The 15,837-nt window shown below is 38.1% G+C and overlaps 2 protein-coding genes across 2 annotated transcripts; one reads left to right on the forward strand and one right to left on the reverse strand.

The window, feature by feature from the left end:
• The first annotated feature begins 4,225 nt into the window (after nucleotides 1-4,225).
• Nucleotides 4,226-8,839, forward strand: LOC149015289 (uncharacterized). The gene is made up of 3 exons (XM_089155265.1): nucleotides 4,226-4,580; nucleotides 6,759-7,098; nucleotides 7,200-8,839. Exons 1-3 carry the CDS (start codon nucleotides 4,497-4,499, stop codon nucleotides 8,348-8,350), a joined length of 1,575 nt encoding a protein of 524 aa, XP_089011391.1. The 5' UTR covers nucleotides 4,226-4,496; the 3' UTR covers nucleotides 8,351-8,839.
• An 82-nt stretch (nucleotides 8,840-8,921) lies between these two features.
• LOC149015290 (kinase with adenine nucleotide alpha hydrolases-like domain-containing protein) lies at nucleotides 8,922-13,508 on the reverse strand. The gene is made up of 10 exons (XM_089155264.1): nucleotides 13,116-13,508; nucleotides 12,940-13,013; nucleotides 12,690-12,808; nucleotides 12,488-12,606; nucleotides 11,781-12,398; nucleotides 11,453-11,701; nucleotides 11,203-11,363; nucleotides 10,870-11,097; nucleotides 10,639-10,788; nucleotides 8,922-10,008 (listed from the first exon to the last, which is right to left on the reverse strand). Exons 1-10 carry the CDS (start codon nucleotides 13,279-13,281, stop codon nucleotides 9,793-9,795), a joined length of 2,100 nt encoding a protein of 699 aa, XP_089011390.1. The 5' UTR covers nucleotides 13,282-13,508; the 3' UTR covers nucleotides 8,922-9,792.
• Nucleotides 13,509-15,837: the final 2,329 nt, after the last annotated feature.

Here is a 15,837-nt window from a genome sequence, read left to right on the forward strand (position 1 = left end):
TAAGAAAAGTATACCTAGGCATTCCACTTCCCGGTTACCCTCCCACTCACACGGGTTCTTCTATTGAAGAGGTTCCCCTTCTTCTATGTGAAGTGGGGCATACGTAAGAGCGGAACCTAGATAGAACGCGGAGCATTGGCCCAGGCTGCCTTTCCTCCCGGTGTATGTGAAAAAGAGTGACGAACCCATTTTTTTCGGTCATAGGTTGGTTCAAAGAATGAGAGTCGGCTTCCTTAAGGGAGTTCTATGACCTTATTTGACTTGCAATTAATAGAGAAACAGTAAAGGAAAGGATCTTTAAGGAAGGAAGATAGGTTGCCACGCCTTTCAATAGATAGAAAGCCTAATCTATAGCAACAAGGGCTAGACCAATACTGATGGGATCACCATACCTAAAGGGAGAACCTTGCTGCAACCTTGCTATATCCCCGCGTCCTTGCACGGCTCGCTCTTCGAGCCCTGCTTCGGTCAAGGGCGAAAAAGCTTTAAATAATAATTAGGCAGAAGAAGGAGAGGTTTGACAAGCAGAAGCTGAGTGTAGTGGCCATTATCATCAGAGTAGTGACGAGTGTTATATATATGAGTTAAATTATTGGTACCCTCCATGTTCAGAAAATTTTATTGATTATTTTTCTGTATTTGTGTTAATCTAATTTCATTGGATATAGAATCTACATGCAATATTGGAGTTTGGCCAAATACGAATTTAGGGTTACCTTTATTGTACTTTTAACTCAATTATTGTATCCTTAATTATTCCAAGAAGTTGGTACCCTTTTGTGAATTGAGCCGGTGCATTGTTATCAGTATCAACACTGTGATGATTATTTTATTATTATAACTTATGTCGACTTTAACACAAAAACTTGAAGTTAAATTTCTAAATAATCGAATAGAATCTCTCCGAAAAGGCATTCCCTTTAAAGGTATCTGGTGGTTCACTTACTGCTTTAGTGAGGTTGACCCAAGGTTCACTAGTTCAAGATGGTTTGTTAATTAAAAATCAATAGTTTGGATTAGACCAAAATTTTGGGGTGCGAGTGTTGCAATCCCATTCGCTTGAGATTAAGTCCTCCTTCCTGTTTTGGATGGCAAATAGTATCTTAGGTTATAGTGTGGATGTGTTGTTTTGTTCCTGACAACCAAAAGAGATTATGTGAAAGCTTTTCCACCTTTTGAAGCACTAATGAAAGTAATTTAAAAAGCAGGACATATAATATGAAGGCATGGTAGAGATTGTGGATTGTATCAGTGTGTCTTTACCTCCTTCAGAAAGAAGTTTGGGTCTCCAACCCTATAGCAGATCCCTAAATAAATGTCTAAATCTGATGAGGTGGTAGTGTGAATTTGGGCAGATAACTTGTGCTTCATTGAGATTGAAGTGCTAGGACTGTAATGAGTACGGTTTATTTGCAAGTTCAGTTTTTGTCTGGAGTATGTGCAATATGTGCAATAGTTGTTGATAACTTTGTGAAATTTTGGTTGTTTCATGTCAAGTGGCTTGGTCAAATAGTATGAAGTTATCTACAAAAGCTAAATGAGTCAACTTTTCCCCACTCGAATGAGTTGGATCCCTTTCAATTTATTTGCGCGAAGACCTTCATAAAGATGTGAAGACATGATTTATGCACACAAGTCAAATTATAAGACAAGGGATCCCTTTGATTGATTACTCAAGAAGGCTTGAAGTATGGAAGCGGGCAACCATTCAATAAGATAGAATACTGGGGAGTGGTTATGCAAAACATTATCCAGTCTATCAATTGACAAGGGAAGCCATAAAGAGACAGTGCAACACAAATGAAATTACATTCTAAACGATCATATGCCTTACTCATATCCAATTTGACCATCATTAATTCTTTTTTCCTTCTTTTGTAAAGATGAATTCTGAGCACGAGCTCATGGGCGATAAGTATGCTATTTTGGATATGTTTACCCTTCACAAATCCATTTTGTTCAAAGGATATGAGTAAGGGTAAAATGCATCTCTCGAATAAGGTTCTTATTTGATGATTGTATAAATGGTTTGAGATTATGAATTTTCAAGCACAAAGCTTATTGGGTCACCCAAGGACCTAACTTGTTCACGATCATAGAAAACTAGAAACTTTTTATTCATCTGATGTCAAAAGTTTTATATAAAAAAACCTAAAGTCCATCATTATTTCCCAAAATACTATGCAATTAAACAGTATTTTGGTTTTTAAAATAGTATAGAAGCTAAAAAAAAATTGATTTTTTTGGTAGTCACGAGAGTTAAATAATTGGACGTTAGGAAACAATAAGTAAAACTTATGGTTCACTGGTGATAGCCTCCCATATAGAAACAATAATATAAGAAAATAGCAATATATCTTCAAATATGGACAAACAAGTCCTAAGGAAGAGGGGTGAACATCTATGAGAAAGAAAAAAAGTATTATATGCCCATGCTAGAAGCAAAAATTAATGTATAACGAATCCATTTCAACTTTTATTCCTATATGTTACGAACTCCAACTAACTCTATATTTAGTACCGGTGGATCTTTTATCTTTGTCAATGAGTTTGACTTTGTAGTGACCATCTAGACCTCTATATAGGGATTGATATTTGAGAAAATAAATATGTGTCATATGCCCATGCTAGAAATAAGAAACAATGCACAATAAACCCATTTTAACTTTTATTCCTATAGATAATGAGCTCCAACACGCTCTACATTTTGCACCAATGAGCTTTAATCCCTGTCAATGAGTTTGACTTTGAATAGATGGATTGAATGAAGACAAGATCATGGCAATGAGACACTAAAAAAAGAAAGTAATAATAATTGAGTCAACTAATATTAGAAGCCCCCCAAATTGGGAATTTTGGGATCTTCTACTCGCACAATAATACTATTATCACAACCACACTTCAAGGAGGGGGAGGGGGACCTCTACTCCAGCTTGTCAATATTTAAATGTAGGTCTTCCTCCTCTATGTGTGGTAAGGGAGTGTGAGGGTAATGTTCAATTCTTTACGCCAAGATAAAGGATCCAAACTCTCACCAATTGCCCTCAAATTATACTCAAATGCTTCACTACGTGATGGAAATGGCAGCACTGGGTTTGTGATGTAAAACTATGATGTAAGGTCCTGTTTGCTATCTTCTATTCTTTTTTTTTTCCGGGGGGGGGGGGGGGTGTGGCAAAATGATACTTATATTAGGCTCTCCATATTAAAATTTCTGAAAGATATAAAAGAGTTGTCCACAATGAAAAGCAGAGGCACATCCACCACACCCTAGACAAAGAAAAAAGCCTAGCACCATAGGCTAGAAAGTCAACGTATATATTACTGAACCTATTCATATAATGAAAAGCTTGATGGGTGGCCTTTGTTGTTGATCAAAGAGCCATGATGGATGCATTGACTAAGTACAATGTGAGTCTTTGTTTATATCATACGAGTGATGCTTTCGGAAGACAACATGTGAGTTAATACATCTAATGATTGTGATTACAAGAATAGAGAGATGAAAGTCGTTGAATCCAGATGGATCCATATGTAACAAATGGAAAAAAAAACGTATGGTGCATATATATCGAGAGGAGATTTGTCAACACAAATATATGCTTTATCATCATTTGATTGATAGCTTAGCCACATGTCAAACTCTAGACATCACATCGCATAGGAGCCAGATCCCAAAATTTGAAAACAAACCGATCGATACGATTTCATGTCTACCAAGTGAACATATTGATATGATGTTGTAATGTCACACCAGGAAATTGAGTCTCATTTAAGAATGTTAACTTGTAGTGCACTCTCACTAATTAACTCAATTGCATACACAACCCACATCCTAATGGCCTAATCTTTTGCATAGTAACCAATTAGGTGAAATATCAATTATAGTAGAGCAAATTATATATAAACCCCCTAGGTTTGCAATCAACTATATCTACCACCCCTATAATATATCAATTACAATTGCACCCTTGAAAGTTAACACCCTCTATTATTTTTGTAGGGTAACAGATGTAATTTATTATAAATCCAGGGGTTTATATATAATTTGTTCATTGAAGTTATATAGGTTTCCTTTTCTCCCAAAAAAAAAAAAAAAAAAAAAGCGGAGAAATCGTAAACCTACTTGAATTTGTACTTATTTTTTTTGGGTAAAAAATTTGGGGTTCTAGGCTATAAATACCCCTTCTTCGCTTCTCAGAAAGATTGAAATCTCTTTCGGCTTTTGGAGCTTTCGTCTGTTCCGGAAGTCGTAACCCTAGGGTTTCGTTTTCTCTGCTGGGTTTCCTCGCAGACTTCGATATCGTACCAATCTTTTGTGGTATTTTTGAGATCGGATCGCAGTTATTGAACATCGAGTCCTAGATTTGTGATTGTCAGTGTCTTCTTGGGGTTGGTTGGAGGTCTGTTGGGTATTAGCAGACGATCTCTAGTTCGTTTCGTGTTTCGGTACTCCATTAAAGCTCCTTTACAGTGTTGATTGCGCTTGTTAAAGGATGTCTAGGTGCTTTCCTTATCCTCCTCCGGGGTATGAGAGGAAGAGTGTTGCCCTGGATGAAGCGTTGATTAACTCGATTAAGGTTTGTTGAGCATTCACGCTGTGTGCTTATTTTTGCATATATGCTCGACTACTTTCTTCGGTTTGGAAAAAAAGTATTCAGGAACGAACTTGGGTGTCTTTCTGTACTGTTGTATAGATTCTTTGTGTAGAAATCGTTTGATGGAATGGATGATCTCTTAAGAAGATGTTATATGGATACTTTTGTACAGTTATAAATACCAAGAAAACACTTAGGGCTGGAGGATCTGTTCATATTTTTATGATTTTGGTTCCGTGACCATAACGTGTGCAGAGTGATTATATCCCTTTAAGGTTCATCATAGTTTCTTGTGGGTAGTCGTGTGGTTTCAGTCTGTTCAAAGGGTTTCTGTCATGGGAGGTTTCAGTTTGATGTTGGGGGTTGTGATTATAGTGTAACCCAGTTGGTGCTTGTGAAGCTGGACTATTAAACATTATTCTAGATGGTTTTGATCATTAAAATTAGCTATTTGATGATGTTCCAGCTACAGATTAGAGCCATTATGTTCAATATTTGACATCATTTTCTCTATGGCTGAGTAAAGACAATAACTGAATTGAATCCATTCAATATTCCACCTGTGTAGTCTTAAGGGGAACTGAAACCTAAAACTCTCGAGCTCCTTCTAATACTGCCACTACATTTAAGTGTTATGAATGCGGTATTCTCATTGGAGTTCAGAGAACAATCATTCTAGTGGGCTGCTGCTTGCCATTTCTGGGTGAAAATATGGCGTTTAAGAAACAAATAGGGAAACCCTTGTTTTCATGATGATGATGTTTTGCTGTACCATCATAATCTTAAGGTCATGGAATTTCTTGTCTGAAATTGCAGTTGGGCAGCTATTGATGTTGCTCCATATGTTATTAATGTTCCCTTTTCAAACCAAACCTTTCTTTTACTTTCCCCCATCAGAGAAAAGGTTCACAACTTCCAGACTTTTATTGTCTTTTGTCTCAGCTCCCTTCCTGTCTGGCTTTTTTGATCTTCAAGTGGGGTTGTCCATTGTCCCTTTTGTTAAGTTGCTCTCTTTGCTATTTTGTACTTGAGAAGATAATCATATATTCTAGGTGTAGCAGGCTATTTGTTCAAGTCAAATGGTGACTTCGGCATTTGACTCGACTACCTTAGGCATCATATCCTTGATTTAATCAGAAAAACTAGGCCTTCAATTTTTTATCTATGTTGAGATTTCCTCTCATATTTGTTTAGTTTTTGCACTGGATTCGTATTCATTAACATACTTTATAATACTCTCAGAATACTTTCCACTCATTAAGTATTTTACATAACCTGCCTTCCCTTGAGAGTTTGAATGCTCACAATTTTTACTTCTCCTATTAACCGTTTGCAACTTCTGTTAGTCTGTACCCTTTATTCCAATTTGCTAGTCTTTTCCTGGTCACTTGCAAATACTTCATATTGGCAATTGCTGCATCAAACTGATCATCTTCCCTTTCTTCAAGCTTTGTGCCTCAAATCTGTGAGATGCATTTATTGTTTTCTATCAGCTGGTCTTCCTGCTTGGGGTTTAGAGGTTCAGGTCAGTTGTGGGTGGGTTGGTAAGTTCGTGTTCAGTTTTAAAACAGATGAGAAAGTTGCTTTTTGCGTATCAGAAAATATGTACTCATCTTCAGTATAACTTGCTTTGTTGTAATAGCCACAGAAAGAGAAGTAACTGTCTTTCTAGGTCCGGGTATCGCTTGAAGGTGCCTGCCCTCTCTCTGTTTCTGTGTGTATTTTGTATCTTTTTGAGGCTGAAACTGAGTTATTTCTAACCTTGCACTAGGTGCTTCTATAGGAAAAACCTGTTATGCTGACATCTTTGCATGTCAAATTATTGGGGTGCATTTGAAGTTGTATCTTTTGGGATATAATCCATATTGAAGGAACTAGAAGAGCTAGGGGTAGACCTAAGATAACCTTAGGAGAAGTGGTGAGAAAGGATATGTATAGCTTAGGCCTTGTATCTAGCATGACCTCGAACAGAACTGATTGGAGGGCAAGAATCTATGTAGCTGACCCCATTTAGTTGGGATAAGGCTTATTGTTGTTGTTGTTGTTGTATTTGAAGTTTTATCTTTTCTTCAAATCCCTGTCTATGGAAGCTTGGTCTCTCTCTTTTCCTTGCTCTTTTAAGTTTATTGTTGGATTGACTGTTCTTGTCCTACTCTGAAGCTCCAGAAAGAAAAGGAGAAGGCCAAAAAGGAAAAGAGGAAAGAGAAGAAGAGGGATAAAAAAGAGAAGGAAAAAGCAAGGGATGATGGAGGAGCTGAAGATAAAAAACATAAACATGAGAAGAAGCACAGGAGTGAAAGGGGCAAGGTAGAACCTGGGGTAGGAGATAAACGGAAAAGAACAGAAGAGGAAGCTGAACAATTGGAGAAGAGTGGCCTCACTGAAGAACAGGAGCAGCCAATCAGTTCCCAGAATTTGTATGACTCAACTGACAGCACTCAAAACAGCCACAAGAGGAAAAAATTTGAACCACCGGCTGATGGCAGTAATCATAACCATGGTGAGTTTGTGTATTCTTTTACGCTTTGGAGGATACTTTGATTGTTGGGCTTTTTAGCTTCTTACAGTTACTGACTTTTCTTTAAATTTTCACCACAAAAGGGAGCATATTTCGCATCCGTCTGAAGCCGAAGGATCAGGCAGTACTCCTCAGCAAAGAACTACAGGTTCCAAATTCTGGGAGGGATGATCACACTTTGCAAGCAAAATACAAAATTCCTCAAATACTAGGTGAAGAGAAGCCATTTTCTACTTCCGGAAGGCAGCAGCAAGCTTCAACCTCTGGAAGGACTACCTTTGCCAAGCAAGATAGTTTGAAACAGAAGGATCAAGATGTACTCAGCAACAATGACATTGGCAATAGAGAGAAAATACAGGAAAAAAGCATCAATAACACTGCCAGGAAAGAGAGCCTGAAACAGAAGGATCAAGATATACTCAACAAAACTAATATTACCAGGAAAGAGAGTTCGAAACAGAAGGATCACAAAATATCCAGCTACACTAACACTGCCAGGAAAGAGAATCTGAAACAGAAGGATCAAGATACACTCAACAACGGTAATATTGCCAGGAAAGAGAGTTCGAAACAGAAGGATCAAGAAATACTCTGCAACCCTAAGGTTGCCAGGAAAGAGGATTTGAAACAGAAGGGAAACATACTTAGCAGCACCAATGTTGCCAGGAAAGATAGTTGGAAACAAAAGGGTCAAGAAATACCGAACAACACTAACATTGCCACGAAGGAGATTTTGAAACAGAATCAAGATGTACTCAGCAACAAGAAGTTATCTCCAATAGCTTTTAGTGGTCCCAGTTTGCATGAAATTTCTCCAAAAATTAGTGAAGTGCAGAATTGCCCTACCTCAAGGATTACAACTATTGTGCAAGAGAGGTTTGGAAATGATTCAAGGCCCAGTGAAGAGCAACCTTGTTCTACTTCTGGAAGATCTAGTATAGAAGCTTTGGAGGTCGCTGAAAAATCTCGGAAATCTAGCAGAAAAGTGAAGAAAATAGAATCCTTATATAGAGAGTTGATTGAAAACTGGGTTCCACCTGTTGTTGAGAATGATGGTGCTGATTTTGATGATCAAGATTGGCTTTTTGAGAGACGGCCTAAATCTGAGTCTGAACCAAAAAGATCTAAACCAAGCAATGATGTGATGTGTGAAGGAAGCTCTAGCTTGTGGCCGAGAGCCCGTTACTTACCCGAGGCTGATGTTTATGCGTTGCCATATACAGTTCCATTTTAAGCTTCATTTTCACTGAAAGCTGTTCACGTAACCATTGTGAATACTAGAGCCTGAAAAAGTCATCATGAGAAGAAGATGAGAAGAGGTTGCTGGAACTTCGGCTGCTCCCATGCGTGTGTCATGACAAAGGTTTTCCGTGATGAAGCTCAACTAAAATTTTAACTGCAAGTTTGAGAGTTCTTCATGGGTTACATTATTCTTTTGCCAGAGCACAGTTGAGTTGAAAAGGGAGGAAAAGAATATAAAATGAAAAAAGATACATTTTAATGATTTTCTATTGTCAATTTTGGTATCGAATTCTTTAGCTTTGATTTTTCACATGGACCTGCCAGTGTGAAATTTAGGGTTGTAATTGACTTGTAAATGAGAAATGAGAAACATTTTGTTACAGTTTATTAGCTTTAATTTCTTCTTCACATGGACCTGCCATGCCTGTATGGAATTTAGGGTTCTAATTTCTTATTGAGTTCAATTGTAAATGGAAATCATTTTGTTACATTTTATTGCTGATGTTTGCCGAGCATTCCTTGCCATGTCTCAAAATCATTATTTATTTTGTTGGGCGGCTGACAGCCTCTCCAGGTCTTCTGTATTTTCAGTATGATTTGACTCCTTAGCAGCCAAATCCAAACAAATAAATTTACAATAAAACAACACAGGGGGTGTTCAGAATCAGGTTTTCTTGGCAATCCTGTTGAAGTTAAGACCACTGAAATCAAATGGAACATTCTCATTCAGAGATCACCATATTTGACTCGTTGAAAATGTCAAATTGCCAGCCAAGAGAGTAAAATACATGACTTTCCGGGAATTATTTTTCCATATTGGACACTGGGGCTGAATGTGCAGAGCCTTTTTGGTTAAATCAACTTTAGATTTAAGTTCCTCTCTACATCTCAAGCTTCAATTTCCTCTCTATCATATGTGAAAATTTCCATGTTCAATTCTATTTTAGCCACTTCAAACATACCAACATTGTAGGGGGAAAAAATTACAAACATGTGAAGCCACACACTTTTGTAATCTCGCACAGCAGATTTCCTGCTCGAAACAAGAGCAAAGATTGAAGAAAATGACATCCAAAAAAGAAGCACATTGGCATTTGCCAATCCTTTTATTGCTTGCTCCTATTCTCATACATTTTTTGTTTTGTGCAAACTGGATCAACCCATGATCCCTTGGCAAGCTATAACACCGAGCTCCTCAGACTTGGGGTTAGGCCCTGTTTATTACACCTGCAAATCTTAGACTCATGGTTTAATTCACACTGCAGTTGGGTTTGGCACTTCTACAACAAACCCCCCAACCTCTCTTTTTTACACAACTCAAATCTGTACAGAGTAACATTACATTCTCCCCCACTCAACTGTACAAAGCAAAGACCACGTCCTATGATGCGGAATTGGCTACAAAATTGTCTTCAAATAATTGAATCCTCTCAATTAGTCCTCTGAAGATTGGTCGCTGTTTTGCTCCATGCTACTCGACGATGTCTCATTATCCATGTCAAGTAATGCGAGATCAAGATGTAACTCAGCATTAGAACTTGGATAGATTTCTTCGTAGTCATCATAATGACCATCTGACTCTTTTGGAGCACTTCTGGAATAGCTCATCCAATACTCAATATCATTCTCGCCTCTTAGAAGCTTCAGTATCTGTATCATGGATCACACAAACAAGAAGTTGTCTTGTGAGCATTGCTAGACCAATTTTAATGAAAAGAAAGTAATCTCAACTAGTATTCCTCTTAAACCAAACAGCTATAAGAGAGTTCAGTTCTCTATTTCCTGCAGTGCTGCCATTTGCATAATCGTCTACAAATATGCTCAGAGCATAGGCAAGTCATATATGACCTTCAGTAGACATGTATTTAGTGATAGAAGATTATAAAGGTTACCATAAAAAAATTATTTAGACATCAGATCAGCTACCTGTGAACAACTCAAGACTGCATTTTGCATCTGCAGTCAGCTTGCTAGAAACTAACGGTAGGTCTCAATACTGTTTTTGTTGCCTGCAACCTATAGTCCCCTATTATTGGAGGTTGTTAGAGATGAACTACCAAAAAAGCATAATTAACCTACTTGGTCAAAGAGTAAGTAGGTTATGTCTGGAGTTTGTTGATCTGATCTGACCTAAAACAGGCCAAACCATTCCCAATTTAGAGTTGAACTCCTTTATATATGTTCATTGACTTCAACCAGGAAGCATATCTCAACTAGTAACAATTGAACAGATGGCCTAGGAACATAAACAAATGAAAGATGAACTTTGGCCGTTAGTACCTCATTCATTTTCGGACGTCGACTAGGTGATCTTGTGAGGCAAAGAGCTGCAGCTAGAACCATCCTCTGCATCTGAACCTCGTCAACTTTTCCAGTTAAATTTGGATCCAAAAAGCCATTCAGGTCTCCACTTTCAAGTAATGGTTTTGCCTGGATATGGAGCAGTTAATTGTAAAATATGATGAACCAAGAAATGAAGCTCTTGTAGAAATCCAGGTCCAAAATCCTTACCCACATAACCAAGCTTTCTTTGCCTTTGGGAGATTCAGTGATGATAGGCTTTCTTCCAGATATCAGTTCGAGGAGAACCACACCATAGGAGTAGACATCTAATTTATCACTGACATTTCCATACATGAAATATTCTGGAGCATGATAGCCAAATGTTCCTACTACATCACTGTGTGTCACATAAGGTGCTGTTGTTGGTGACCAAATGGCAAGCCCAAAATCGGATATCTGTCACACATGAAGAATACAAGATCTTGTCAATTTATTTATTTTTCCTGACAATTCCCATGGTCAAAAATCCAACTCCTAAAACGTTGGAGGAGGTAAATGCACCTGTGGCTCAAGGTCATCTGAGAGAAGAATGTTTGATGACTTGACATCTCTGTGAATAACAGGCCGTGCACAATCTTTGTGTAGGTAGTCTAAGCCCTCAGCAACCCCAACTGCCACTTTGAATCTCACCTCCCATGATAGTACAGATTTCTCTTTGTTATCTGCCTTGGTGTATCAACATAAAGGGTCAACATTCAAAAAATTGTATTCTTTTACAGAGTAAGCAAGACATATGCATAAGAATCTTTACCGTGTAGGTTTTCCTCCAGACTTCCTTTGGACAAGAATTCATATACTGCTATAAGATCATTATCTTTGATGCAGAGCCCAATCAAAGTGGTGATGTGTTTGTGGTTCAGGGAAGAGGAGATATCAATTTCCAAAGCAAAATCCTTCCATACTTCTTTTGTTGATTTCATAACCTTGACTGCGACATGCTTTCCATCCAACAGGCAACCCTTGTAAACTGAGCTACACCCTCCCATCCCGATAATATTGCCTGTTAGCAGAGCAGATGTTTAGAAAGAAAACTAGACTGAAAACAGATAAGGTTAAACCAAATGACAAACCAAAGCAACCTGAGGAGAACTGAGATGTTGCAGTCATCAGTTCTTCATGGCTGAACCAACGACAACTGGTAGAGTTTGTCTCTAAGAGAATCTCCAATTCCTTCTGTAGTTCCTCAGACATTGAGAAGCTCTTATTATGGCTCTTGCTTCTATGGTTATCGATGTCTGTTCCAAAAGAATTTTGTGTTTGATCCGTGTCATCACTCATCTGGGATTGAGGTGTCGAAGGTGAAGATCGGTCTGGTAAGCTCAGTACCCATTGAACAACCGACATTTTTCTAGATTCTGAGTCTTTCGGACTTTCTGGGTTCTCTGGAACAATTTTTCGGAGAAGGGGCCAACCAGGATTTTCTGGGTTCCGTGGAACAATTTTTCGGAGAAGGGGCCAACCAGGCTTTGTGTCTGAAAGCTCCTTCATTAGTTGAGACAACGAGTTTGAGGAATCAAGGCTTAAATCATCAACTCCTGAGTCTCCGCTACTATTCCTGGATAGTTGTTTCTGGTTCTGATCAGAGAAATTGAGTTCAAAATTTAAATCATCAGCATTGGAATCTCTGCTGTTGATTTCAGAAGCCACCTCAGAATTCTGAACCAGACTCAGACTCGGCCTTGGATCTCCTGTGATTCCTTCATATTTGAAAAAAGCAAAATTAAATTTATTGGCAACTGATTAATCCATAAACCAAAAGGGTATCTGTGGATAATAGAGAACAAACCTGAAATCTGGTTAGTGAAAGAACCCCTTTCAAAGATTAGCTTCCCGTTGTCTATAGCAAGAACTGCAGTACTTCTTGGCAATCCATGTGCACAATACTTGGCCATGGAAAACCAACCCCTGAAAGATTTCCAGTTCAGAGAAATTAGATATAAATTTTATAAACAAAGTTCCAAGAGGTTTCTACTTATAGCAGGACTTACTTTAGATGATTTTGCCAGTTTATCCCAACAACTAAAGCTGTTGCATTGCAAGATTTTGCCTCTCTAACCAAAGCCCTCCGAGCAGAACTTCCCTGAATAATCTTCCCTGTAAGAGTTACCTAAAACCATGGTGTGACTTGTGATCAATATTTTTCCTATATAGTGCAAATACCTAAAATTTTAATGAAAACGACCCGACAGAGAAAGGAAAATAAAAAATAAATAAGAAATCAAAGGAGGAAATACATACCTGCTTCACATGGCATAAACCTGTGTAAACTTCTAAATAATCATCCATTGAAGGACCTTCTTTAGAATTAGCATCTGAAATGATTAACCAGTTGAAATCAGATTAGTATAATGAAATTATGGAACCAAGGAATTTAAGATTAAGACGGGATTGGAGGGAATCAAAGAAAGTACTACCGAGATCACGACAGACATGGACAGCCACGACGATATCCCCAGCTTCTGCAACTTTAACAAGGGCCCAATTCAGGAGTTGTCTGCTAATGTTATCTTTTCGGATTCCAACCAAAACAGTCTTCTTAATCTCACCCTTCTTCTCTGTTACTTCCCCCAAAACCGTCATTCTCCTTCCACATTCAATCTCCAAATCCTCTTCTCAAAAACCCACTTAGGTTTTGAAGGAAACCTCTCAGAATATGTGTAAGATCAACAACACCTCGATCAATTCCGTCCGAGAGAGACTCAAACGGGAAGAACAAACGAGGGGTTTCAACTAAAAATGTTATGAAATGGGTCATGCGTCTCTACGTGGAATTCCTATTCCTCTAAACAAATTACAACCAAAAACGACAAATTTAAAAAATTATTCAACTGCCTAACAGAACTTTTTTTGTACAGTAATAAAAACGGTCCTTGTTGAATAATTCATCAACCATCATCGATGAGCTCAGTTTTCTGATACAACCCAGATAAGAACAAGCAAAATCTACCTCAATTTTTTGTCTTCTTTTGTTAATTGAGGTATGAAACACATTATAATTCGAAAAGATCAAATTGCCGCCAAAGATATTTATCATACCTACTGCAACAGACCTCCACCACCAGAGAAGAAAAAAAAACCTACTAAAGGTGGAGTCTCGATGACGATTCAAGCTATTCAAAAATGTTTTTTTATATAAATATTTCTTTTTCATATAATAATTTTCAAAAGCAAGAGAGACGGTCAGAAATGATCTGTGAAGAAGAGAAAGAGAGTGAGAGACTCAAACTCAGAAAAAAAAAGGGAAACTCTAAAAACGGATAAATTTCCCGCGAATTTATCGGTTATTGATAACCGGCAAACCCGTACACTTGGACCTTCCACCGGCTACAGCGGGTTTCCACACAAAATGATGAGGCGTCAGTGATACGTCAACGGAAGATTCTAATCTAACGGATTTAAGTGAGTAGATGGCGACGACTACAACGTACCGTTGAGAAGTTTGAAAAAAAATTTGGTCAAAAGAAGTTTCAAAATCGAATCAAAACAGAATTACGGTGACAAGTGGCGACCATGCGTTTACTGACAGAGTAGTTGAAGTATACACGCCTCTTCATGTCCACGTAGGAATAGAGGAGATTATTTTTTTCTTTTAAAAAAAAAAAAACTTTTTCTTCAAAGTTCAAATCACCATCACCCACCTATTCGGTCGTTAAAAGTGGGAGTTTTATATGGTTAAATCAAAGTTTCCGGTTAGTGGTGGGGGTGGGGCCTACCTACGAGTCAGTAATTTTAACACGTGCGATAAAAAGGTGAAACGGGAGAGGGTCACCGACACTAGTAAAAGCAAATGGTGGCCACAAGCCCAAGTCGTCTTTAAGCGATTGTAAATTTGGTGGGTCGAAGGCATGTGAATGGCAACATGTGGCGTGTTTGTGTACCTGCTCCATTTAGTTAGTTTGGCGGGTATATGGCGTCCGTCTAATATTAGGCACCACCATGTCAGAAGCACCAGTCCCGCAAAATTTTGAAATGAATTAATTTTATTTATTTTGGACCATGAATGGATACTTAGATGTTCATTTTTGGGGTCAAAGGTAGTTTGACTATCGAATGACTAAATGTCTGCATTTTCGGATGGAAAGTAGACCGTACGGATTTTAAATGCTTATAACTTAAGAATACATCACTACACCATACATTTAGGGGGTCAGAATCAACTACTTATAAGTAGCACATGGGACTCATTTTTGTTGAACACTGGGTGTGAGACCCATACCCCATGGATGACTGGGATTGATTTTTCAAGTGCAATGTGGGTTGTGGATCCAAATTCTTGACCATCCAAAACTATATTGATGGAGACACAGGCTCTGGTTGAGGAACAGACTTCTTCAGCCAAACAGTAAAATTTTGCCAAATCAGTGCAGTCTCAAGCACTAGGGCTAAACATATGGAGTTAATGCCATTTACCGACGGTGGGTTGTCCTTTGCCATCATCAATTGTATTGATTGTGCAATATGGCAGCCAAAAGAAGGAAGATAGAGAGAGCCATCACCATCCGTTTCTCATCAATTCTATACTGAAATACTAAATAAAAGCATACCTAGCTGTTAAAGTTATCATTTGCAACTTGTGCATTTTTTATTTTTTGTTTTTTGAGAGTGGGTGGATTATCATAAATTTGGAAATCGACTTACCAGATAGTTCTAGAAAGATTTGATCTTAATATTCTTTAGATTTTTTTTACTTTATTGCCGTTTCTTTACAGTCACAACAAATACAATTTTTTCTCGCTATTAATACCTAGGAGGTGCAACACGGGTATTAAGTAATATCATATCAATACATAAAACCATTGATTCTTGGGTTTCAAGTTGAAGTTGTAAGTTTCCCATGTGGCAAGGGAGGGGACCCACATGTATTGAATAGCTTGGAAATCAATGCAAGGTTGGCAGAGTGGTAAGATCCATACTTCTCAGTGGAGTAGTCATGGGTTCGATCCTTGCGGACGACAAAGCTCCTTTTGAGGATGTAATTGAAGCGCGCACAGGCTGGACCGGATGAACCTCAGACAAAAAAAAAAAAAAAAAAAAAACTTGAGACCATGTAGACACATAGCCCAACACATGAGTGTGTAGCCCAAGGTGGTTTAAGGACCCTTTACCTTGACTTCTGCTTGTTGTTTACCCTAATTC

Source organism: Hakea prostrata, chromosome 5 (genome assembly GCF_041222555.1).
Source record: "Hakea prostrata isolate BN-2017 chromosome 5, UWA_Hpros_2, whole genome shotgun sequence".
Classification (NCBI taxonomy): Eukaryota; Viridiplantae; Streptophyta; class Magnoliopsida; order Proteales; family Proteaceae; genus Hakea; species Hakea prostrata.

Bases quoted from the DNA above. Each gene is read 5' to 3' on its own strand.
- LOC149015290 (XM_089155264.1), bottom strand. From the start codon at position 13,281: ATGACGGTTTTGGGGGAAGTAACAGAGAAGAAGGGTGAGATTAAGAAG. The intron at 11,702-11,780 runs GTTGCTTTGGTT...CTCTGCTAACAG, and splicing joins AACATCTCAGTTCTCCTCAG to GCAATATTATCGGGATGGGA. The intron at 11,364-11,452 runs GTAAAGATTCTT...ACACCAAGGCAG, and splicing joins TCTGGAGGAAAACCTACACG to ATAACAAAGAGAAATCTGTA.
- LOC149015289 (XM_089155265.1), top strand. From the start codon at position 4,497: ATGTCTAGGTGCTTTCCTTATCCTCCTCCGGGGTATGAGAGGAAGAGT. The intron at 4,581-6,758 runs GTTTGTTGAGCA...CCTACTCTGAAG, and splicing joins CGTTGATTAACTCGATTAAG to CTCCAGAAAGAAAAGGAGAA. The intron at 7,099-7,199 runs GTGAGTTTGTGT...TCACCACAAAAG, and splicing joins TGGCAGTAATCATAACCATG to GGAGCATATTTCGCATCCGT.